The sequence below is a fragment of the Marmota flaviventris genome, chromosome 20 (genome assembly GCF_047511675.1).
Source record: "Marmota flaviventris isolate mMarFla1 chromosome 20, mMarFla1.hap1, whole genome shotgun sequence".
Taxonomy (NCBI): Eukaryota; Metazoa; Chordata; class Mammalia; order Rodentia; family Sciuridae; genus Marmota; species Marmota flaviventris.
In genome coordinates, this window is record NC_092517.1 from 20,596,618 (window position 1) to 20,621,523 (window position 24,906).

General features: G+C 54.7%; 1 protein-coding gene across 1 annotated transcript in view; it reads right to left on the minus strand.

The window, feature by feature from the left end:
* Chchd6 (coiled-coil-helix-coiled-coil-helix domain containing 6) overlaps nt 1-24,906 on the minus strand; it is a 180,345-nt gene that overhangs the window by 62,680 nt on the left and 92,759 nt on the right. Inside the window, exon 5 of the mRNA XM_027954480.3 lies at nt 5,462-5,545. Coding sequence (XP_027810281.3) covers nt 5,462-5,545 — 84 coding nt within the window. The remainder of the gene's footprint in view (nt 1-5,461; nt 5,546-24,906) is intronic.

Consider the following 24,906-nt stretch of genomic DNA (forward strand, 5'->3'; position numbering starts at 1 on the left):
GCTAGTCCCTGCACCCATGCCCCCTCCCCACGGCACCAGACAGAAGGGGAAACAGACATGGGATCCCACCACTCACAAGTGGGGCTGCTCAGAATTACAGGGACCTGGAGGAGACGGGTCCCAGGGGACTGGGCACAGGCAGATCTGGGCTGGCGGCTGACACTTTTGAGTAAGGCACTCGACTCCTCCCGCAGAGGAGACGAAGCACATGCGCAAGGCCCGGGAGCGCCCAGAACAGGGAACTCAGAACCTTCAGGCTCCCTGGACTTTGGGGAAGAGGCCGTGAGCCCAACCCTGCAGGACACGAGGGTGTGGGCAGAGGAGGACACTGGGCACTCTCTGCCGGCCCACCTTCCCCTGTCGCCTCCTCTGCTTATGAAGTTGGAGGCCCTTTACTGACAGGCAGGTGCACAACCCCAAGTGCACAGTCAGGGGGCCCTCAACACTGAGCACATCTGTCCCGGGTCACAAAGGAACCTGACCTTGCCAGTATTCCATTTTCTTCTTCGTCGTCGTTTTTTATTTTTGGTACTCGGGGTGCTTGACCCCTGAGCCCCCTCCCAGCCCTACTTTGTGTTTTATTTAGAGACAGTTGCTTCCGGCCTTGATTTTGCTGAGGCTGGCTTTGAACTCACGACCCTCCTGCCTCAGCCTCCCGGGCCACTGGGATGGCAGGCGTGTACCACCGCACTTGGCTCCGTTTTTTGCCCTTGTAGATCTGTCGGGCTGCTTTGGAGCATCAGGCAAATGGAATCACATTGTCTCAGGCACCCATGTCTGTCTGGCCCCTTTTCCTTAATTGTCACATATGTGGGGGGCATCGACACTGTTCATGCTGCGGACCCTGCTGTGGGGGGCTCTCCTGCTCCTGGTGGTGCGGCGCAGTCGGAACGCCACTGCAGGGTCTGAAGAATCCATGCTGGGACACGGGGCCTGTCAGTTCCAGTGGCTTTCCAGGGGGCTGGGCCACTGTTCTCCCCCACCAGCAGCATCTGCGATTCTGCATTAACCACAGCGTCACCAGCGCTGGGTGCTCCACTTTGGCCACCCCCCTGCATGGGCAAGAGCACCAGCTGTGGCTGTGGCCTGCATTCCCCAGACACGTGAGGACGCTGAGCCCTTCTCACGTGCTGTGGGCCACCGGGAGGCCCCTCTCATGAGGAAGTCCCAATGACTCCTCCTCCCCTACACCCAGGGCACAGCTTCTGCTTTGCTGATACAACACGCAGACTGGTACAACTAGGGAGGGGCCACTGTGCCTGGGACAGGCAGGCTCTGTGGAGTGCTTTTAGTGAGAAGATGTGTGGGGCTGTCAGGGGCTGATCATAGTCTTTCCTCGCGCAGGCCTGAGCAGCCGGGGTGGTGGCACATGCCTGTCGTCCCAGCAGCTCAGGAGGCTGAGGCAGGAGGATCGCAAGTTGGAGGCCAGCCTCAGCCACTTAGCAAGGCTCTCAGCAACTCAGTGAGACCCTGTCTCTAAATAAAATATAAAAAGGGCTGGGGACGGGGCTCAGGGGTTAAGCGCCCCTGGTATGGGGGGGAAGGGAGCCCAAGCAGAGAGGAACATGGGGAGAAGGGCTGATTGCTCACAGAGGCAGTGAGGAAGGCTGTGTGGCTCTGAGGGGGGCGGAAGGGAGATCGCATTCTGGAGCAGGAGCTGAGACTCAGAAAGAACACACCCACATCTCCTCGTTCTCCCGTCAACCCGGTTCAGCCTTTACAGCTAGCTCTGAGAACGCCATCTGCCCTGGCAGCTGCTGAGCTGGGTGAAGGCAAGACGGGTCTCCCACAGAACCAGAAGTGCCCCTGGCTATAGGAGCCACCCTCGGACATCCTCTCCTCTGGTGTCCTAAGCGCCAACATGTCCCTCTCTCTAAACCTGGGACAGGAACCACAAGGTGGGCAGCACTCTGTGCCCAGCGACTGGCACGATCTGAGCAATGCGGAAGTCACCAAGGGCTGCGTGTCCACTAAAGAGGAGGAGGAGGGTGGGAAGGACACTCAAGAGAACTCAACAGGCTGTCCGGGTTCCCTGTGTGCTTTACCCGAACTATGGCTCACCCCCAAACTACTGCACGTGAGTCTTCAAGTCCCCCTTTCAAAGATCAGGAAACTGGGGCTGAAGGACACAAACATGGCGCTCAGGGTCCCGCGGCTGTTCGTCACTGAGCAGAATCAGGCCCGAGTCTGCCAGACCTCACATACACTTGTCCCATCCTCCTACTCCCCGTGGCTGACCACAGAGGACAGGTGCTGGCTGGCCACAGCCATCAGCGCCACAGGCTGTCAGGGCCGGCTGCAGAGCCACTCAGCGCTCCTGCTAGAAGAGGACAGAGGTGCTGGTTCTGGAGAGGCCCAGGGCACCCTGATGCCCAAGAGAGGCATTGGGGGGTGGGTCCTTCCTTCTTTTGCTTCTTACAGGAAGTCACCAGGTGGCAGCTGAGCAGGGCTCTGGGGCTGGTGTCCAGCGGGGGAAAGATGGCAGGAGGCTCAGAGACCACAAGGCGGTGCAGGGGGTGGAGGACTTCACCCCCTTGGTCCCTGTGTCCGAGGTACAGATGGAGATGCACCTAGTCGTGAGCAGCGCAGTTCCCAGCCTGTCCGGTGCTGCGGACCAAGGTTGCCCCTGGCAGGCATCAGAGAGGAGCCCGGGAAAATCCAGCGGGGAGGCCCAGGGGTCAGGCCATGTGGGTGACAGAACCCGCCTCACCCGGGGGCGCTGCAGGAGCAGGTGCGCACCCTCACCTGTGCTCATCCACGAGTCCCCAGCCGAGGCACCCGATTTGCACCAGAAGCCCCACTGGGCACCCAGCACTGGCGCACAGGACTTCCTCCTCCATCTCTCACGAAAGCCTCTGTATGGCCATCTTACGGGGGGAAGGGACGGAGACCTGAAGAGGAGTGACTGCCCAGGGCAGCGGCGCAGCTTGGCGGCCCTGAGGACGGCAGACCCGGGCTCTAGCTCAGTGGCACAGGCCCTCGCGGCCGCCCTCTCTGACACTCACGGACCTAATGGTGACATGTGGTGAACCAGGCAACGCGCTTGGCTTAGCCGTGTGGCAGGGCGTGCGGAACACGTGCTCGGACAGATGACAGGGAAAGGGCCCTGCACAGCGACCTCCATGACCAGGGAGCACCGTGCCACACGCAGGGCGGGGTGTCTGTCCCCTCCAGCGCAGTGGGCCTGGCTCTCTGCAGCCCCCACCTGCTCTCCAGGATCGCATCCTCAGGGGGACACTCCGCACCAGCCTCAGTGTCCTAAAGCCCCAGACCTCTGCCTCCACCACCCCGAGCTGCCCTCCCACTTTATGTCCTGGGAGCAGTTTTGGGTGCTCGAGGGTGACACAACAGCACTGTCAACGTCCCCCGGAAGAGGCTCCCACGGTCAATTTCCCAACTTAAAAGGAAACGGGAAAAAAGGAAAAAATAAAAAATAAAAAAAAGGAGAGGCGCCGACGGCTGGGGAGCCGGGGCGTGCGCAGAGCTAGCAATGTCAAGGTCCCACAGACTCCGGCGAGAGGAAGCCCAGCCGTAGGAAAGCAACGGCTCATGAAAGAGATTGTTGGATGCTGTGTTCTCCCTCCTCCCAGCCATTACAGGGATAAAATTACCCCCCGGAAAAGATCGAAAACCTTTTTCAAAAACTAATACAATTAGGCCTTGTGACTCTGCCTCTCTCCTCCCAGCCCCACCTGGGATCGCGCTCTCTCCTGCACCCCTCTGCGTTTCCTGGATGTGGATGGTGGATGGAGGTGCTGTCTTTCTTTATCGTCGCCTGTAAAACGCTGTGTTTAAGAGTCAGAGAGGAGATCGTGTTTTCTGCACCTCCTTCTGGAAGCATTTAATAACTGTTCACCAGCAAGGAAGGAAAAGCCCTGGTAGTAAGCTCACATCTGCATGTTGTCAGGAGCCTGGACCCTGTGACAGGGGAGGAGAGAAGGGCTGGCGCAGGAGCACCTCGTCTCCTCTGCCAAAGGCACGAGTGTTTTTAACAAGGAGAGATGGTGGGGGGAGGTTAGAGGAGGAATAAAATGCGGAGAGCCCCCCACCCCCACATACACACACACACAGGTGAGCGTGCTCCCAGCAGCCAAGCGACAGCAGCAGCAGCGCACAGCAGGAGACCAAAGCATCGGGCTCACCACCAAGAAAAGAAAAAAGAAGAAAGAATGAAAAGAAAAATCTCTGCCGAGGAACATATGGGCAACTGTGGTAATTAGAGCTGAGCTATGGATGGTGGATTTTTTTTTTTTAACCCACCCTTTCCGGGATCTCAAATCACAGTCCTTGTCATGATAAGCTACAGTCCAACCTGGGTGTGAGGCTGTTCTGAGACTCGCCGGCTCGTTAAGGGCTACTGTGTGAGCAGCGCAGGGGGGCACTGCCTTCCCCAGACTGCGGGAGGTCAGCGCCAGCGATGCCGGGTCTCAGGGTGTCGACTCTGGCTCTCCCCTAAATGCCCTGCAGAGTGGACGCGTGCAGGTGGGCGACGGGGGCGGGGAGCAGCCTCCCTCCTGGTCCCTGCGCCTGGAGACGCCCAACCCACCTCTGCCAGGCCCCACTGCGGCGAGCCACAGGAGAAGCCCCGCGGAGACCAAGCCCCACGAGCAAACTGTCAGCTTCAAAGCTCCAAACCGTGACCAGGGATTGCAAAGACCCGCCCGCCCGTAAAGAGCTCTTGGCGAGCTGGCTCAGGCACGGGCGGGGAGCAGGGTTTTAACCTCCTAATGTCCCTCCCAGGTTATAAGCTGTTTTTTTTAAACCTGTCATGATCAACAAGTTACCCCCCCCCCCCAATAAGCAAGTTATCCTTCTAAACAGGGTGAGGAGGTGTCTTTAAGGCTCATCCGCACAGAGCGGGAGTGAGCAGCCTGGTGCACTTTGATCTTCCCGGCTCCCCGGCTCCCGCGGCTCCGGGAGGGATCGATAATACAACTTTAATGCATCCGTGGGCAGGACCTCAGGGTTGTTATTTTTACCCAGGGCCGCTCAGCTCCCGTGTTAAGGCAGACTGGGTCTCAGCACCGCCCCGTGGTCACAGTGAGGGTTTTTTCCCCCCGTAAAATTGAACTAGAGCAGAGTCAGCCGCGCTCAACCCCAAACGGGCCAATTAAAAACCAATTATCTCCCAAGGCAACTTGTTGAAAGGCTGGGTTTGCCGGGGGCTCCGGGACGCAGGAGAGCGGACCTGGAGGGGGCGGTCCTTAGGGAGAGGGCGTGGTCCTGGGATGGGGGCGGCCCCGGAGAGGGCGTGGTCCTGGGGGCGGTCCTTAGGGAGAGGGCGTGGTCCTGGGATGGGGGCGGCCCCAGGGAGGGAGTGGTCCTGGGGGCGGTCCTTAGGGAGAGGGCGTGGTCCTGGGGTGGGGGCGGCGCCGGGGAGGGCGTGGTCCTGGAGGCGGTCCTTAGGGAGAGGGCGGTCCTGGGGTGAGCACAGGTGCCCCCAGGGCCAGCGGAGCCTCACCTTCTTCCCGATGCGCTCCAGCTGCTCCCGGTAGAAGGCCTCCCGGCGTCTCTGCTCGGCCTCCCTGCTCTCCAGCTCCCGGGCCTAGGAAAAGGGAGCAGAGCCACGTTAGCCAGCGGCGGTGGTGCCCTCGCGATCGCTGCGGGGAGAGGACACCCGCCATTCCTGCTCCCAGCCACACTCTGGAGAAGAGCAGGAAGGCACAGAGAACCCCGTGCTGTGGCAGGCAGCTCCCATGTGTCATGCCCCAGGCTCACAGCGGCCCTTCCAGGTGGGTACCTGTTAGGGCCATTTTGCAGATGGCGGCCACAATACTGGCTGAAGGCTTATGACTTGCGAGCGCTGCTCTGTGCACTCCTGCAGGTGATCTCCTCCCTCCTTCCAGCTCCCCCGGAGGGGCACGAAGGGGGTCAGGATCCCCACCCTCTTCAGAGACCAGGACACCGACACAACAGAGGGCCGGGCCACTGCTCAGCTCACAGTGACGCAGAGAGGAGCTGGGGTGTGACTGTGGTCAAGGCAGACAGGAGCCACAGGGTCCAAAAGGGCCAGAGACGGCCGCTGGCCATGGAGCCCTGACACTGGGCACCCTGTCGTGCCACTGTCACGCTCTGGGCCCTCGGGGGTAGGAGTCCCTGCAGGCAGAGAGAGAAGCAGAGACTCCACAGGTGGACTGCCTGGAGGCCCCCCCCCCCCCCCCGTGTGGCCTCAGGAGGCTTGGCTGGCTCCCCCTCCCCCAGCTGTGGTCCTGGACCTTCTCCTCCAATCCTGAGTTCCAGGTTGCTCATCAGTGTCCCTTCCTGACCCGAGGGACTGTCCAGGAGGCTAAGGGAACACTCCCCATCAGGGCAGGGTCCTAACAAGCCTCCACAAAGGGTCCCCAGTGTCACAACACAGCAGAAACACATGCTCTGGCTGGGTGTCCCACATCCCCAAAGCCTCTGACAGGCTCTTCCAGGACCAGGTCCTGAGTGCCACACCCTTGGTCCTCCCTGGGCCGACTCAGCCAGCATCAATGAGCCCAGAGGCTCATCAGGGCCTGCAGGGAGGATAGCACCTGCCACCGCCTGCCCCGAGTAGGGGCTGAGCACCACTCACTCCCAAGGGCACCTGGTTCTCACTCTCCCCAAGCGCACAAGCCAGCCACCCAGAGAGGCCACTGTGACTTCATGTCCTAAGCTTTTCCTCTTCAATCACACTGTGCTGCCACCACCCGGGTGTGTGTCACCCCAAGTACAGGGGAGATGGGGACCGACGGCCTGCCAGTGCCCTTCCTCTGCCCACGACGCTCCTGCTGGTCACTGAACCTGTGGGCGCTGCCGACAAAGTGGTCAGTAGCGGGGCCGATGGCACACCAGGATCCCGCCAGCGCAGAGAAGCACATGAAAGAAAGCTTGGGGGGACGGCCATCCTGTTCCCAGGGGACACTGGGATCCTGCGCTGGGAGGCGGCCTGCCCACTGGATGACAGGGTTCACGCTGGTCTGCCACCAGGGCTCCAGCAGGCTGGAGCAAGCGGCCTCCTTCTGTCTTACCTACAGACGCGGGGAGGAGCAGTCCCCCCATCTCACCCCCACCCCGCTGCGGACTATCTAAACGTGCCAGGAAGGCTCTGGAAGGACCCTGGAGGGCCAGCGGTCAGAGAAGCTGAGCACTGGGACCCAGTGTGGGATTTCTCCCAGGACCCCGCAAAGCGCCAGGCGGCTCATCCGGGCGGCCTGACAGCAGCACTTAACTGTGAACGGTCCCCAGTGCCATCGGCGGACAAGCTCGTCTCATGCAATTAAGCAGCCTGTCCAGGAATACCTCCCAGGGCTGTGGACCTGCCATTTTCTGGCCAGTGGTCCCAATCAGGAAGATGGCAACTGAAAGCAAGACCGTCCTGGGGTTCTTCAGCTGCCACTCACTAGGGGCAACGGGCCCAGGAGGGAGGAGGCAGCTCATCCATGTGTCCAACCACTGTTCAGCTAACCCACTGTGATGGCCCCTATGGGCAGAGGCGCCCCCAGAACACTGGGGCTGCAGCTTGCAGGCCTGTGCCAACTGTGACAGGTCTACGTCAGGAACGGGACATGCAGGAAAGAAGTGCTTGGCAAAGAGGCCCACCCATCGGACCCCTCAGAGATGGTTCACACACAAAAGGAGATACTGGCTGGGCGCGGTGGCACACGCCTGCCATCCAGACAGCTCCAGAGGCTGAGGCAGGAGGATCGCAAGTGTGAGGCCAGCCTCAGCAATGCAGAGGCGCTAAGCAACTCAGCGGGACCCTGTCTCTAAATAAAATAGAAAAAGGGCTGGGGATGGGGCTCAGGGGTGAGGCACCCTTGCTTCAATCCCTGGCTAAAAACAAAACAAAACAAAACAAAAAAACCAAAAAAAAAAAAAAAAAAAAGAAAAAAGAAAAAGAAAGAACAGAACGGAAGCCTCCTCTTCTATTGGCAGCAATACGCAGCGCGGCTGGGCGTGGCCAGGGGAGGGCGTGGTCGGGGTGTGGCCAGGGAGGGTGACGGGGGCGTGGCCAGGAGAGGGCGTGGCCAGGGGCGTGAGCAGCTGTCGGAGAGGCAGGTCTGTCCCCCAGCTGAAGAGGAGCTCGAGGCCGCCCTACGTCCTGGGGCTCCAGCTACCTGGCTCCACCCACAGTCCCTGCTCACTCTCCGAGGTATGAAGGAGCCCTCATGACCAACAATGGACAGGTGACAAATGAAAAGGGGTCTTACAAAGTGAATGTGACAGGAAGCCCCGGATGTCGCGACCGGCCCAGAGCAGGTGCTCAGGGTTTGGGGTGGGTAAGGCCAACCTACAGAGGGGCTCTACAGCCCTGCAGCCCCCGGGGGTCCCCCACGCACAGCGCTCAGCAGGTGTCAGGCTGAAGGGCACAGGCGGGTCTCAGTGACTGACTCAGGGGCTCACCAGCGAGTACCCAGTGTCTGCTCGGTGACAGACGCTACTGTGGAGGGACTGCGGGTACACCAGGGAAACCAGGACGCTTCTGAATCCCGGGGGAGAGCCAAGCGTATGTGCACATGAACGGGCTGATGCTGACAGTGACATGTGCTGGGGACCGCGGGATACAGTGAGCCGTGGGGGTGCTGTTTGTCTAAGGAGTTTGCCAACAAAGTCTCTGGGGACAACACTGAATTAGGGACGGTGTCTCTACGTGAAGGCGACCATCAGCACTGTGGAGGCGCGCTCACCAGGGCCACCTCTGAACAGGACTTGAAATCTGCGGCCACTGAGCCGAGGACCTCCTCCAGGCAAGACGGCACCCTGAGCTGGCCTTTGAAGCTCGCCTCCGCTGCTCCATACACCACAGAAACCAGGTTCAGAAACCAGATTAAAGTGTTCAACACAGAACAGAACCACAAAGCAGTAGGTGGACCTGGAGCCACAGGCTTGCTGGGCTCTGGGTCTGTGTGGGCCGGACCTCTCCTTAGATGCTGCAGGATCTGAAGCCACTACGCTCTACAGAGGCAGGGGACCTGGAGCACAGGGCTCTCCCTGAAATAAAAAAAACTAACATAAAAAATTCCTGAAGCCGGGTAAGGTGGTGCACACCCATCAGCCCAGCAACTTGGGAGGCTGAGGCAGGAGGATCGTGAGTTGGAGGCCAGCCTCAACAAAAGCGAGGCTCTAAGTAGCTCAGTGAGACCCTGTCTCTAAATAAAATACAATATAGGGCTGGGATGTGGGTCAGTGGTAGAGTGGTCCTCAGTTCAGTCCCCAGGACCCCTATAAAAAGACTAGAGAAGTCAGCCGATCAGTTACCACAATACAGGCAAGGGAGGCAGCCCCTGCTCCCGGCACCCATGCCCTCGTGCGGCTCCCTCCCCAGTGTGTGGCTGGACCTAGGAACTTAGAAATAAAGAATATGGCAGAAGTGGTGGGATTGGCATTCTGAGACCTGGTTTTCAAAGACAGTGGTCTCTGCCTGCCTCTCTGCCACCAGCTCTGCTTACTCAAGGGGTGAAGCAGGCTTCTATTTGAAGAGCTGCACATGGCCATGAACTGAGGGCGGCCCCTGGCCAAGAGGCAGCCAAGGGGTAAGTCTTGTCCATCAGCCCCAAGGGAAGGAGCCCTGTCAGCAGCCAGGAGAGGGCCTGGAAGCGGATTCGCCCCTGGTGGAGCCTTCAGATGTGACAGCCCTGGAAGACACCTTGACCACACCACGGTGAGAGACTGCAGGCAGAGGTACCAGCTACACAGCACCCGGGTCCCAACCCACCAGCATAAGACAATAAATGCTGACTGATGGAAGCCACTGCATTTCCTAATTTGTTGTCCAGCAATTAAAAAATGCAAAATGTGAACTGATTCATCTTTCCTTTAAAGGAAAAAGACAACCACTTTGGATAAAAGAAACACAAAGAAAACCCAACTATATGCTCTTTTTTTAAGAGACCCAGCTCCCCATACTGATGGTCTTACAGAACAAGAAACCCTTCCACTGCAGATTATATATATGTATGTATTTTGGACCAGGGATTGAACGCCAGGGGCCCTTAACCACCGAGCCCCATCCCTGGTCCCTTTTATAATTTATTTACAGACAGGGGCTCACTGAGTTGCTTAGGGCTTCTCTAAGTTGCTGAGTCTGGCCTCCAACTTGCGATCCTCCTGCTTCAGCCTCCTGAGTCGCTGGGATTACAGACAGGTATGCAGCATGGCACCCGACTCACAGATATATACTTTCTGTCAAATGTTTTATGTATACAAAAGATTGAGCATTCACTTAAAAGTTTAAAAATATAAACATGCAAAAAAAAACCAAAACAAAAAACACCCAAACCAACAACAACAAAAAAACAGAATGACCCAATATGGAGAGAGAATATATTCACCAGAACCAGACCACCAAGGGCTCCGGTGTTGGAATCGACACAGAGAGAGGTTAAGTAATCATGATTATTAAGATGTTAAAGAAACTAATAAATAAGGTCACTAGCATGTGTAAAGAGGCAGAGGGTGCCCACAGGTGCCGGACACTCGAGTCGCATTGTTTATGATAAGAAATCAGCAGATCATCTCATGAGGGTTCCTGACATGGGATGAGTCACTTCTCTCCTGTCACTTTCAAGATCTTTCCTCTGACTCTGCCTTTTGACGGCTTATGATGCATCTGGGTCCTAAGATCTCCCTGAGATCTCCCTGTGCACAGCCCTGCCTGTTGACTGGACCTAGGTCCCGGGAACCATGGGAAGTTTTCAAAGCCTTCTGTGGACATCTCAGGCCTCAGATTTTCTCTCTTTTGTAATTTTGTTTTGTGTGTGGCTGTGTGTGTGTGTGTGTGTGAGAGAGAGAGAGAGAGAGAGAGAGAGAGAGAGAGAGAGAGAGAGACAGGGCCTTGCTAAGTGGCTGAGGCTGGCCTTCCACTTGCAATCCTCCTGCCCTGGACTCCCAAGTCTCTGGGACTGTGAGTGTGCGCCATCACACCACCCTGTTGGGTTTTTTCCCTAAGCTTTCTGGTTACGCCATGGTTTGGTTCACCTGCTGTCCACCCCAGGTAGCCCTAACATTCAACAGCTACCTCTGGTTGTCTGTGACAAATGCCCCCATGGTAACAGTGGACTGCCACGAGCACCTGCTGAGTCAAGTCACATAAACAGTCTTGCAAGTGGGGCGCTGCAGGCAGTCACCAGAACAATGGTGGCCATTCCCTGGGAATTGTGGCTGGGAGCAGCGGAAGAGCTCCCCACCCTCTCTGCCCCCTGCGGTGGCTGGCAGCTGTGGGCTGGCACCTACTTAGCTAGGGGAGGCCAGTTTCAGAGACGGTTGAGGAGCAGTGGGAAAGGGAGGGTAAGTTAAAATGCCTGGTGCTTTGCTGAGAGTCTTCCACTTTCCTTGAACAAATGCTCCTGGATTGCTGCAAGCCTTGGGTTGATTATCAGAGTTCTGAAAAAGTCGATTCTGACTATTTTTGTCAGTATTTTCATTACTTTTATGAAAGGGGATTTTCAGAGGATTTTAGTGCACTCTTTTTACCAACATGCAGGAATGGTATGGTATGAAGTCACAGTTATTAACATACTGGATAGAGAGAGAAGAGGAAAGAATCAAATCTAAATCAAAACATAAAGAGATAAAAGACAGGGCTGGGGATGTGGCTCAAGTGGTAGCGCGCTCGCCTGGCATGCGTGCGGCCCGGGTTCAATCCTCAGCACCACATACAAACAAAGATGTTGTGTCCGCCGAGAACTGAAAAATAAATATTTAAAAAATAAAATAATTCTCTCTCTCTCTCTCTCTCTCCCCCCCACTCTCTCTTAAAAAAAAAAAAAGATAAAAGACTGAGAAATAAAGCCTGGTGTGATGGTGCAAGCCTGTCATCCCTGCCGCTCGGGAGGCTGAGGCAGGAGGATCGTGAGTTCAAAGCCAGCCTCAGCAACGGCGAGGCCCTAAGCAACTCAGGGAGACCCTGTCTCTAAATAAAATACAAAGTAGGGCTGGGGATGGGGCTCAGGGGTGGAGGGCCCCTGAGTTCAATCCTCAGCACACAACCTCCCCCCCGCCAAAAAAAAAATCTATAGGATCATCTCAAATGTCTGAAGCATACGTTCAAGTGCAGCCCCAACATGAGAAGAAACAAATGAGGCAAAAGAATACAGAGATAAATCCCAAGAATCCTCCAAAATTACTTAAAGACAACAAATCACACATCCCAGACGCTCAGAAAAATTCCAAGCAGGATGCTTTTGTGAGGTTCTTAAATAATTCCTGAAGTAATGGCATATTTTTGAACACAGACAACCATCAGCTTAAAAAAATGCCATTTCTACAGCAATCTTAAAAAAGTAACCAAAAAAGCACAAATAAAAAGCCAATAGAGGAGATCATGGAATTCTAAATATACTGGTTCATCCACCCCAACTCCCCACAAGAAGCCAAGAAGAGGCAAAGGGGAGAAAAGAATTGGTGGGACACAGAAATTCAAGATGACAGATTTGAGTCTAATGCTATAAATAATCCCATTAAATGTAAACCAACTGAAGCCCCCTGTAAAGTTCCCATTGCTGTTATATGAAATGGCCAAGACAGTAACAGTAGTCATGGCCTAGAGCACACTGACGCACCCTCCCACGGTTCTAGAGGTGGGAAATGTCTGGGTGTTTCGTGTGACTCAGATCACAGGGGTTGACAGGCGGCCACCCTGGCTTGTGGCCTTACAACAGCTGACCTGCCCACACTCGCAGCACCTGCCTCACTCTCTGGCCTCCCTCTCTGCCTGGGCATGACCCCATCTGGATAGTAAGATGCTCTCCTGTCACATCCTCAACTGGATCACACCTGCAAAGTCCCCTGTGCCACATGCAGTACTTGTTCATAGGTTTCAGGGGATGAGGAACCGGACCTCCCAGGGCTGGGCAGGGGGCGGGGTTCAAGTGTACCATGTCCTCAAGAAAAGGCCCAACCCTGACTATATGGTGTTGATGAGATGGTCTATTTTACTCCCCTAACACTGATAGAACAAGCAGACGAAAAACCAATAAGGATATAGAAGATCTGAACAATATTATCATCCAATGTGACTCCAGTGACATTTATAGGACACTATATCCAACAGCCGCAGATTCTGGAGTAAAGTGCCCCTGGAGTGCTCAGTAAGATAAACTGGAAGAAAAGTCTTAAAGCAGGACCAGGGTGGGGGCCGGGGCTGGGGCTGGGGCCAGGGCCCAGTGGTGGAGCGCTCGCCCAGCACATGGGGGGCCCTGGGCTCCGTCCTCAGAGCTGCATATAAATACATAAATGAAATAACATGAAGATCCACAGAAAAACATGAAATCATTAAAGTATGTTTTATGATCACAGAATTATTAAATCAGGAACTAGCACCAGCAAGACAGCCAGAAAATTCTCGAATGTTTGGAAATTAAACACCTTACTATGTGACCTGTAACTCCTTAACCAGGAGAACAATTAGTCCTTAGAAAGAAACTTGGAGATGACAGAGATGCTGTATTTAGCAGACAAGGACTTTCAAACTGCCATTACTAATGTTTTTAAATATTCAAAGCAAATGTAAACACGGTGCTGTTAAGTGGAGAGACTCAGAAGGATAAAATAGAATTTTAGGAGCTGAAAAGTCTATTTGAAATCAACGGCTGAAAGAGGAAATGCTACCTCAGTGACTGGGGTGACAATTTCCGACTCAAGTGGTCTAACTTGCAGGTAATTAAATTCTTAGGACAGGCAGTGGCAATGGGAAAACATCTGAAGAATAACAGACGAAAATTTTCCAAATGTGTTAAACAAAGAAGCTCAACTAACCAATGCACCAACAAACACAAGGTGATTAATGCAATAATAAAAATATAAAAACCATACGCCTGATGATTTTTAAAAACCCAATTTTCCTTGATTTATAAAACAAAACAAAAGGCTTTCCCTACAGAATTTCCCAGATGTTTCACTGATTAATTCTATCAAATATTTAAGGAAGAAATACCATTTCTAAGCAAATTCTTTCAGCAAATAGAGGAGAGAATATTTCCCGACTCATTTTAGGAGGCTATTACAAGTATTACACCAAATAACACAAGGACATTACAAAAAGAGAGATTTACATACTGATATTATTCAAGAAAAGAGGTGTTACTGGGCACGGTGGCCCACACCTGTCATCTCAGAGACTCAGGAGGCTGAGACAGGAGGATTGGATGTTGGAGGCCAGCCTCAGCCACTTATCGAGGGACCAGGCGACTCAGCAAGACCCTGTCTCTAAATAAAAAATAAAAGGGCTGGGTTCAACGTTCAGTACCAGATAGATAAAATTCCTTTACAAAAAAAAAGGAAAATGAAATCCGCCGATACGTAAAAAAGATAATACCCCATGATCAACTGGGGCTCACACCAGAAGTCTACGTTGCTATAACATAAAAAATTAACCAATATACTTAATACATTATCAAATGGAAGATGGAAAAGCACATGACCCTTTCAAACAAAGGCAAGAAAGTCATGTGATAAATAAAATCCCCATTTATGAAATCAAGCAAACGAGAAACAGAAAATTTCCTTCACTTGACGAAGGCTATGTTTGTTAATAAAAAATCTTTATGCAAAATCATGTTTACTAGTGAAATAGTTAATGCTTTTCCCTCAAGATAAATAAAATTAGCAAGATTGACTAATAAAGTTAATAAGATTGATTTAGTAGACATTTCTGTAGAATCTCTACTTCCAAAATTTAAAAACTGAGTACACCATCTGCCAAAAACTCATCATTCTTTTAGGTCACAACCACCAAAAAGAAAAAAAGAAATAATGAAAAACTTAACAAATGTAACCCAAAGGACAGTATGCAACATGTCCTCTGAAATAACCTCAGAGCTAGGAGAAAATAATAAGGTAAATTTCAATTATTCCACGTCGAATACATGTATGATTGTATCATATTGTGCTTCATGAATATGGACAACTTTTGTGTCAAATAAAAATTGCAAAAAAAATTTTTGATTGTAAAAAGTCAAAGTTCCATGTCTTAAAGAATATGGAAAAACTGATGATGTGTCTGAGAGGAACATGAATGGCCTTAAACGCATTTATATTAAAAAACTGGGTTTGAAAGAAATTCCTCATTTCATATACAAATAAAATAAGCCTCAGACTAGGGGAGGTTGTGGTCGGACATGAGGTGTCCCCCAGGAGCTCACGGGGAGGCCACGCAGGAATGACCCAAGGTGCATGATCAGACCGTGGGTGACGTGACCCCGCCCACCCCTGGGTTCACCCTTGGATGGACTCATGATAGGAAAGGACTGAACTGGGTGGTGACTGTGTGGGGGGGGGGTGAATGGAGGAAGCAGGTCACTGGGGGCCTGCCCCTGGCCCCTTGTGCCGTGTCCACCTGAGCCTGGCAGCTGTCCTGCACCGCACGCCAGCCACACTTTGCCACCACGTGCTGCCTCACCTTGGGCTGTGAGCATACACTGCTCTCTAAGTTGTTCCTGTCAGGAATTTTAATCACAGTGACGAAAAGTTAACCGAGGTGACTAGGTTACACAGACACAGGGCTATGAAGACAGGTTCCCGTGTCCCAAGGAAGCGACCTCCCAACATTCAGGGACTCAGTCATCCTATCTGAACAGTGTGGAGCGATGATGTGGATCACTGTCATCCAATGGGATGCCTCTAGCCTGGGCTGTCACAGTGTTTCTCGAATGTTGAAGGTGCATTCGATTTACCTGAGACTTTGCTAGAAGACAGACTGGGTCAGGAGGCCTGGGGCCGGCCCCAGACTCCACATTGCTAACTGATTCCAGGATGTCACTTGAGCATCAAGGCCCAGGTCAGGCCTGCAAAAGGACAAAGGATGGTCCTAAGGACACTTGTAACCTCCTGTGGACCCACAACGTGTCTACACTGTGTGCCCCACAGCCTCTGGGGTCAATGACAGTGTGCTCTGACTTTAAACCTAGCGCAGGACGAGGCTTAAGGAAGCAGGCTGAGGGAGGGAAATGTAGCTCTCAGGGCCAGACCTGTCACCCCTACTTGAGCAGCCGGGTCCACGCCTCTGAACCCAGTCTCCTGTTCTAGGCGATGGGGGTGAAGCCCACCTCTGTTTGTGAGCCTGCGGGAAGGTGATTCAATGAGGCAGACAAGGCCTGATGGCAGTATCTGATACTGGGGAGTTTTTGCAAGTTCAATGTCAGCCAAGAATCGTTTTCACGATAATAAAGTGTTATTATCAAACATTCAATCAGAAAAGAAAACATACCTGTTCATAACCGTCATGGATAACAGAGATTTAAAGTAAAACAGCAAATCTCAAAGACAAATATAACTTGGAGATGATCTGAGATAATCTCTACTTGGAAGTGGCGGTGCCATCTCCCTGTCTCTAGAGGCCCTGTCTCTAAATAAAATACAAGGTAGGGCTGGGGATGGGGCTCAGGGGTCGAGGGCCCCTGAGTTCCATCCCTGGTACACCTCTCACTCCCCCCCCCCCCAAAAAAAAAATGACCACGCTGGTCAGGAGGCCTGGGTTGAAATCCTGCTCTGACAGCTCTTCAGGAGACACTGGATGGGAAGCTTTGCTCTGAGCCTCAGTTTCCTCCTCTTGCTACCCTGGGGGTCACTGTGACTCTGTCCTGATGCAGGGGTCTGGTCTGAAGAGCCCTGCTCTCCCCCCTCTTCCATAACTGGCTCAGGAGGTGCACACGTTACAGGGGGTCAGCACAGATCAGCCAGGGGACTGTCCCTCGTCAAGCCAGGGCACAGCTTAGACACGTCTTCATCAACCACCAAGGGCTTCTGCAGAGGCCAAGTCCAGAGAAGTGGGGAGGGGCACAGCCGCGCTGGCACAGTGACCCTGGGGCTGAGCTCCTGATCCTGAATGGAGATGCCACCAGAGATCTGGGGTCTGTCCCCCACTCTCCAAATCCACCCTCCTGTGCCCAGAAGGGGAGGGGCAAAGGTGCCCTGGAGAGGGATGGGCAAAGTCTGTCATGACCCCAGCACATTCGTCATTGTCCCCGACGCTCACAGGACACTTTGAAGACAGGTTCTATTGCAGTCATCTGCTGAGAGGTCGCAGGTGTCCTGAAGCCCCTGTTTCCTCAGGGAGAGTGGCAGGAAAACAGGTGGCACCTGAGCACTGTCTGCTGGCGCTGCGCCCTTCCACACCTCCACCCCCAGGCTGTGGGGCGGTCGGTGGACACGGCGTCCATGCTGGGGAGGACACGGCGCGGAGGCTTCAGGTGTGAGGGATCAGGACAGATGGCCTCCCAGGCAACCAGAGCCGGCTCCTCCACGGGGCTGGAGGAAGGAGACGGCAGAGGGTTCCTGGGGACACCCAGCTCTTCGCGGCTGACATTTCATCCAGCCCTGCCAGCTGTCTCCCTTCCTCTTAGCAACACCCCGGTATTAGTCAGGGCAAGAAGCACCATCTTGAAAACAAGGATCAGAGAAGTCTCAGGAAGCAGGAGCAAAGGCAGCCGTGGGCACTCATTAATCACCAATTGTTTATTACATATGTGCTCCTTTAAGGCACACGTTGTCCCCTGACATAGATAATGGTTATTATTATTTTGGGGTACCGGGAATTGAATCTAGGGACACTCGACCCCTGAGCCCCGTCCCCAGCCCTGTTTTATATTTTATTTAGAGACAGGATCTCGCTGAGTTGCTCAGGGCTTTACTTTTGCTGAGGCTGGCCTCCAACTTGTGATCCTCCTGCCTCAGCCTCCCGAGTTGGTGGGATGACAGTCAAGTGCTGTTGCTTCTGGCTTAATAACGAGTATTAAACTCACTTTAAAGGCAAGAAATATAAGTCTGAGATGAGTGAAATCACCCAGGGCTACACAGTCACCAAAATGGCCTAGCTGGGGAGCAAGATCCACGCAATCTAATTTTCCACGCAAGCCTACCTTAAGAAACCATGAAATCACCTCTGCAGTTCTGATCAAGTTCTCGGGCACAGACACGAGGAGGCTGGAGATGACACGGGCTGCTCTGTGCGCAACTCCCTTGGTGGCGGGCTGGGAAGAACCCCAGATCCTACAGTGACAACCAGCCCAGAGGCCCTCTCACGGGGTCTCCTGGAGATCAGCAGGCAGGTGGCCTGCTCCCATGCATGCACCTGTCCTGTCACGCTGCTCCCTGTCACATGCTCAGCATGGGGCCTTCCTGGTCCTGTGAAGTGACACCGGTTCTCCTGAAGCAGACGGGGCTGGCCCAGGCAGGGTGGCCGGAGCCGGTGCACACGGCCAACGCCCCGTCTCCTCCAGGACGCCCTCTCCACAGGACAGTGAGGCCACAAGGATCCGGGGAAGCTCATTCCTAGCAGGGAAAACAAATGCCGAGGCTTCTGAGTGGGAGCGAGTGTGGCACATCCAGGGGACAGTGAGGACACAGCTAACACCATGACAAACAGCTGGGTGGGGGGGGTGGGCATGAAAACCAGGCTGTGGCCCAGAGGCAGGGCCTTGCAGGCCGGGAGGAGAGGCTGGAAGCAGCCTCTGTGAGCGTGGGGAGCGGAGGGCGCTGAGCGGAGACCGATAGGATCTGACTTATTTATTTTTTAATCCAGTTCACAAAAGCCGGGCGGGAAGGCGGCTGCCCAGGAGGACGGCCTGTTACCTCTCCCCGCACCGCGCCCTTGCCCCCCGTGCGCACACAGAATCCCAGCGTGGTTATGACAGCTGTAGCTGCACAAAAGCGGCAGGGAGAGGCCTTTCAGAGGAAAGAATATGCAATTTCCTAGCTGAACACCTTTTAAAAGGCAATGCTGGAGAATCAGATCCCGGCCTGGGAGCGAGGCAGGGCCGTCTTTGGGCGCAGGGCAGCAACGCGCCACTTGAAATGAGCAAGCATCAGGCGGAGCGGAGAGAGCGCAGCGCCCATCTCAGTCTGCAGGCTGAAGGGGTGCAGGGGGAGACACTAGAGTGCAGAGAAGCTGCTAACGCGACACCTGACGACCAAGGCTGGGGTGCAGCAGCCGTCTGGGCCCCAGGTCAGAGAGAGACCCAGGAACTGAGCTGAGTGGATCAGGGGCTCTCACGCTCACAGGAGCCAAAGCAAACCCTTCCCCAACCTGGTGGCCGCGTCAAACTGAGGGTCCTGCATGCTAATGAGTTGGAAAGGGCCTGTGGAGAGTCACGAGGTCAAGGGAGCCGAGGAGCAGCCACTGACCGGCCAGAAAAACAGGTGGACACGCTCAGATAACCAGGGCACGCAGGAGCAGCTCTGGAGAGATCGTGGGCTCTGCGGGTGACACTGTCTACCCTGGGGCTGAGGTGACGATGCTGGAGAATGTGGGGCAGCCGCCTGGAGCCAGCGTGGGCTTCCTGCCCCCCCATCATCTCCAGGCCCACTAAGGAAGCCGAGCCACTTGGGGGCTTCAGGAACAGTCAGAGAAGCCAGGCGCGGTGGCGCACACCAGTGGTTCCAGCGGCTCGGGAGGCTGAGGCAGGAGGATCGCACGTTCAAAACCAGCCTCAGCGAGGCTCTAAGCAACTCAGTGAGACCCTGTCTCTAAATAAAACATAAAATGGGGCTGGGGACACGGCTTGATGGTCCAGCACCCCTGGGTTCATCACCAGTCCCACTCCCCACCCCCCAAAACCTAGAGACCTCCTCAAGCTCTTTGTGGATCCGCCCAGAGCCTCTACCCAGGCCGTGTCCTGAGAGAGTGGCTGTCTTCTTTCTAAGAGGGGCGAGGTGTGCGCCTCTGCCTTGGATCAGTTAGGGCTAGGCTCCAGACTCGGGCGCAGACGGTCACCCTCCCACAAAACAATCCTGAAGAAGTGTCAAAGAATGGAGACTGATTTGACGGGGACCCCAGGGACAGAAGCAGTGGCAGGAAGAAGGACCCAGACGGCAAGGCTGCAGATCTCAGGCCCTCCTGGGCGCTCCCTGGCGTCCAGCCCACTCCCCGAGCCTGGCCCTCAGCCCCACGTCCACGGGGAGCCCCGACAACCCTCAGTAAGCCCCTTGATGCTCACGAGAGCCGGGCACATTCCTATGGCTGCCAAGTCCAAGCAGCCACACGCTGTCATCACTCTATTAGCACATGAATTCTCCCGTAGCTACTGGTTCCCCGCAAACACAGGAGCTTCATGAGAAAAGAACCCTGAGTCACCTCTGTGTGTGTCCCCAGGTCTGGTGGCTGGCAGGTGACATGCTGCATGACTCCACGGTGAACAGGATGTACCCTTCTAAGCTGCACTCATTACTTCCTACACAGGAAGGATGGTCATTAGACAATGGTGTTGGTGACTCTGACAGAAGCTTCACTTGGGTCACCTGACAGCAGGTTATCATTTTTGAAACTATTCCTGTAGCGGTCATGTGTTTATTCTCCAACAATTAACATCCATCACTGTCACAGCCACTATCTATGGACAGACACTGGATGCGGACCCTGGACCAAGGCAGAATGCAGACACAGGTCTGTGTGACGGGGACACCTGTGTCCTCTGCACTCACCATGCTGTATTCCCAAAGGTCTTTTGTTTCAGGCGAGGTGGGGTCCTGGGGATAGAACTCAGAGGCACTTGACCACCGAGCCCCATCCCCAGCCCTTTTTGTATTTTATTTAAAGACACGGTCTCACTGAGTTGCTTAGTGTCGAGCCATTGCTGAGGCTGGCCTCCAACTTGTGATCCTCCTACCTCAGCCTCCTGAGCTGCGGGGATGACAGGCGTGTGCCACGGCACTCGGCCCAAAGGTCTTTATCAAAGAGATCCCCTGTAGAAATCATTCTAACAAAGCTGCTGCTCAAAACATTGTTCAGAAGCTGTTTCAAAATCAACGCATTAATGACCCTGGTAATATGCAATATAAATGACAAATATTCTATCTTTAAGGGATTCATCAAGTTTCTGGAAAGAGCCAGGTTTCTGACTCTGGGCCACGGCGGCGAGGCATCCTGCGCTGGCAGAGGCAGTGACAGAATCTGAAGTGCGCTATCCAACCCGGGGACCCTGACTGCTGGTGCGACTCCTAGACTGGCCAGCCTCCGGGATGCAGGGTGCAGACTCTGCCTGCGCTCTGGGAGGCACGAGCATGTACCGGAGGGGGGTGTGTGCATCCTCACATGCGGGGGACTGAGTCCTCCCCGGGCACCCAAAGGTGAGCCTCCTGACCCACACAGTGGCTCCTGAGCAGTGGTCCTGGGCCTCCTGTGGCATTGGCCCCGCGGGGACAGCCGTGCAACTCCAAGGGCGGGAGGACAAGAGGCCCAGGGAGGTCCTCCCAGCCCCGCCCAGGTCAGGAGCCCCAGGGTCTTTCCTGGTCCCATGGCACCCTCCCCTGTCTGGGCTCGACTCCTGGTAGTGCGCCTGCGGCCCTGTCCCCAGCCCTCCCCGAAGCACAAAGAACAGGCGAGGCCCTCTGCATGGAACCAAAGGCTGGCCAGGGCCCCAGCCCCCATCTGGAGGACGCAGGGAACAGCCTCCTGGTCCCTAGATGAAGCAGCCCCGGGCATATCCAAGCGCCCAGCACCCTGCAATCCACGCAGAAGACACGCAGCCTGCGCCCGCAGGGAGACCCTCCCCCTTTTCCTATCCACCCTGCCATACTCCAAGGAGCTCCTGGTAGCTAGCTCCAGGCAGGACGCCCAGAGGTGCTGGAGATGGGCACACAGAGGCTCAGGACGCACGAGCCAAGGAAAGCAGCCCTGGCACTGAGTTTGGTGGCAGGCTGTTGGGAGACAGTACAAACAGAGAAGGAGGAGAGGAGAGGAAGAGGCAGAAGAGGCTTCCTCTGGTGGCCACAGGAGGCCACAGATGGGCCCTGCACACGTTCGATACTTCATTAAATGGGCCTGGTTTGGAACTCCCCCAGTGCTGCCGTGACCACACACAAAGCCATGGGGGTGCTCGCTGTCCCCTCTCTGTGCTGTGGCGGGGCCCTGCTACCAGGAATAATGAACTCCTGGAGCCTCCTCAGACCTCGGTGGTCAGAAGTGATTTTCCCTCCATCTTTTATATCCATATGTATATATATTTAGCTGTCAGTGGACCCTTACTGGCCGAGTGTTTGGATGCACCTTGGAAAAGCACTTCTCTTGTTCTTTCAAGTCCCCTTTTGCAGGAAGGGCCCCCAAGCAGCAGCAGCTCCGACGCCCACAGAGCATGAGTCCCCCCAAGACTCAGCACGCGTATCACAGGCCCGTTCTTCACCCGAGATCAATGGCGTGGTCTCCTCTGGACGCTGAGCCAAACGGGGCTCTGTTTTGGTGGGAGTGGGAGGAAAGGTGGCCTGAGTTGTCACTCCCTCGGGCTGCGAAGTGCTGGCCCCTGGTCGTGGAGACTGACGGAGTCTGCGCACATATGAACATGAACAGTGCCTGGGGTGGGGCACACTGCTCACACCTGCTGGCTCCAGGATAAACACACACCTCTGCCACTGCCCAGGGCCACCCCAGGGCTGGACGCCTGCAGCCCCAGCAAGATCCTGTTGGGACACAGGTGTCCTCTAGAGTCCTGCTCCATATAAAGTGTCGGGAGCCTAGGGATCAATGAGTCAAGGTGCCTGGCATCATGGTGGAGGCATCTGGAGGGGACAGGCTGCTTGCACTGCCAAGGGCAGGCCTGGGCAGGGGCTAATGGTGGTGAAGGGCTGGGGCCACCCGGAGCGGAGAACAGGTGAAGCTCGCAGATCCCAGTGGTCAGTGGCTCTGCTCTGGGCAGATGTGGTGCGGCGTGGCTGGAGCCCAGAGTGAGCAGAGGAGGAGCAGGACACGCTGGGCAGGAAAGGCAGGCAGGGCCAGAGGCCAGGGGACCCCAGGCTCCACAGCCAGAGCCCTGGTCCCGCTCCGCAGGAGGAGGAGAGGTGCTGAGCATCTCCAGAGCTTCCTCCTGGGCCAGCCTCTGTCCACACAGGAGCAGGCCACGAAGGCGAGGGCGCCAGGTGAGGAGACCGTGCGGCTCCCCTGGGGTCAGACAAGATGTTGGAGGCTGGCAGCCGAGGCTCCTTCATCAAGAGGAAGTTAAAGGACAAAGCCTGGCGGTGGCGGGGGGACCCTCCGAGGGCACTAGAGGCCAGAAGATGGTTCAAGAGCCAGGACTCCTTCCAGATGCATAATCTTCTTGGTGATCAATGGCATCTAGTGACATCAGGTGGCACAACACCAGCTGGTGACACCACCTGAAGGAGACCTGCTTCCCATGGGGCAGGACAGTTCCCATCAGACTAACTCCTAGGCTTAGTGTGGCTGTGACACCAACACCACGGCCAGTGGCAATCCTGTCTCTAAGCTCAACAGCTCTGAGGGCTGGACGTCAGGCTCCAGGTCCAGCAGGCTTGCTGTCCGGGGGTTGTGTCCAGGTCTGTAGACAGCCACCTGCTTGCTGACCCCTCATGGTGGAGACAAGGCAGAGTTCTGGCGTCTTCCTCTTCTGATAGGGACACTAGCCCCGTGCTTGAAGCCTGTCCCCTGACCATGTCTACTTAGAATTCCCACTGGACACCACTGCCCCACGGGTAGGGCCACTGTATGTCTTTGGGGAAGACGTGAACATTTAGTCCAGAACGCTCCCTGCACAAAACAAGTGATAAATTCTGAACAAAATATCAAACTACAACCCTGTGAAGGCCTTGGAGCATGGCGGAGAGCAAGCAGGGGCTGGAAGACAGTCAACGTAGAGGGAGAAAGTGGCACCGGCTACGTCAACCATCTCTACAGGTTTCACCCAGGAATAGGTCCCAGGTGGCGCTACACCAGGAGCCTGCAAGTCACACAGCAAATCAAGAATGAAGCGGAACACAGTAGGAAAGACGGCTCCAAATCCCGCACATCCACTGCCCGAAGCTTGGATAACTCAGAACTACTCGCATTGGGCAGAACTTGTGTCGTGCAGTAACAACTGTCTGTCCTGGGTAATTTGACGGGCGAAATCCCTTATGTTAGAAAATTGGTGCCAAGCTGTGTGTGGTGGAATATTCTAGAATCCCAGTGACTCAGGAGGCTGAGGCAGGAGGATAGCAAGTCTGAGGCCAGCCTGGGCAATTCCGTGAGACCCTGTCTCAAAATAAAAAATTAAAAGGGCTGGGGATGCAGTTCAGTGGCTAAGCACCCCTGAAAAACAGAAAAGTCGATCAGATCCATGATCTGGAGATGTACTTTGTTTGTTTCTCGGTACTGGGGACTGACGGGTGCTCTACTGCTGAGCTGTCTCTCCAGTCCTTGTTATTTTTTATTTTGAGGCAGGGTCTCACTGACTTGCCCAGGCTGCCCTTGAACTTGTGATCCTTCACCGCAGTCTGAGTAGCTGGGATTACAGGCGTGCTCCACGGTACCTGGCTTATAGATCAATTTAAGAAGCTCAACAAACAAAAGCCAACCAACTAATTAAACCCCAAATAAGTAGAAGGAAAAAAGTAATAAAAACAGGAGTGGAAATCAATGAAATAAAGCAAACAATAGGAAAAAATCAACAAAGTCAAAAGTAAGTTCTTTGAAAAGATCAACAAAATTGATAAAGTCCTAGCTCGGCTGATCAAGACAAAAAGGAAAACACATATGATCGATGTCTGGGATGAGAGGAGGGGTGTCACCGAGGGCTGCCCACAGGACAGGCCGTACGATCGTTATGTGTCAATTGAAAATAATAAAAAAGTTTTAGAACATCACGCAGGCTCCTGGGGCTCAGGAGGACACCAAGAATGGAGTGGCTGGGGACAGCTTTGAGAAGGGCCTCTTTGGGGAGGCAGGCAGGGCCTAGACACGAGGGGACTGAAGAAAACACGTCACAGGTTCTGATGCCACCACACTTTGCCCCCAACAGAGCAAGCACCCTTCTTCTTGCCAAAGGTCACACATGGTCATCCGGAGGGCACTCTGAGACGCCAGAGGTTTAAAACAGCTGGCACCTGTCCCACCCAACAGGACGGGTGTGAAATAGAAGTCCTGGGTCCCAGACTCCAGCGCGACCTCGTTCTGGGTCTGACTGTCAGCCGCCTGTTAGGTTCTGGTTTCCTGTAACCTCCTTTTATCTAATCAACCAG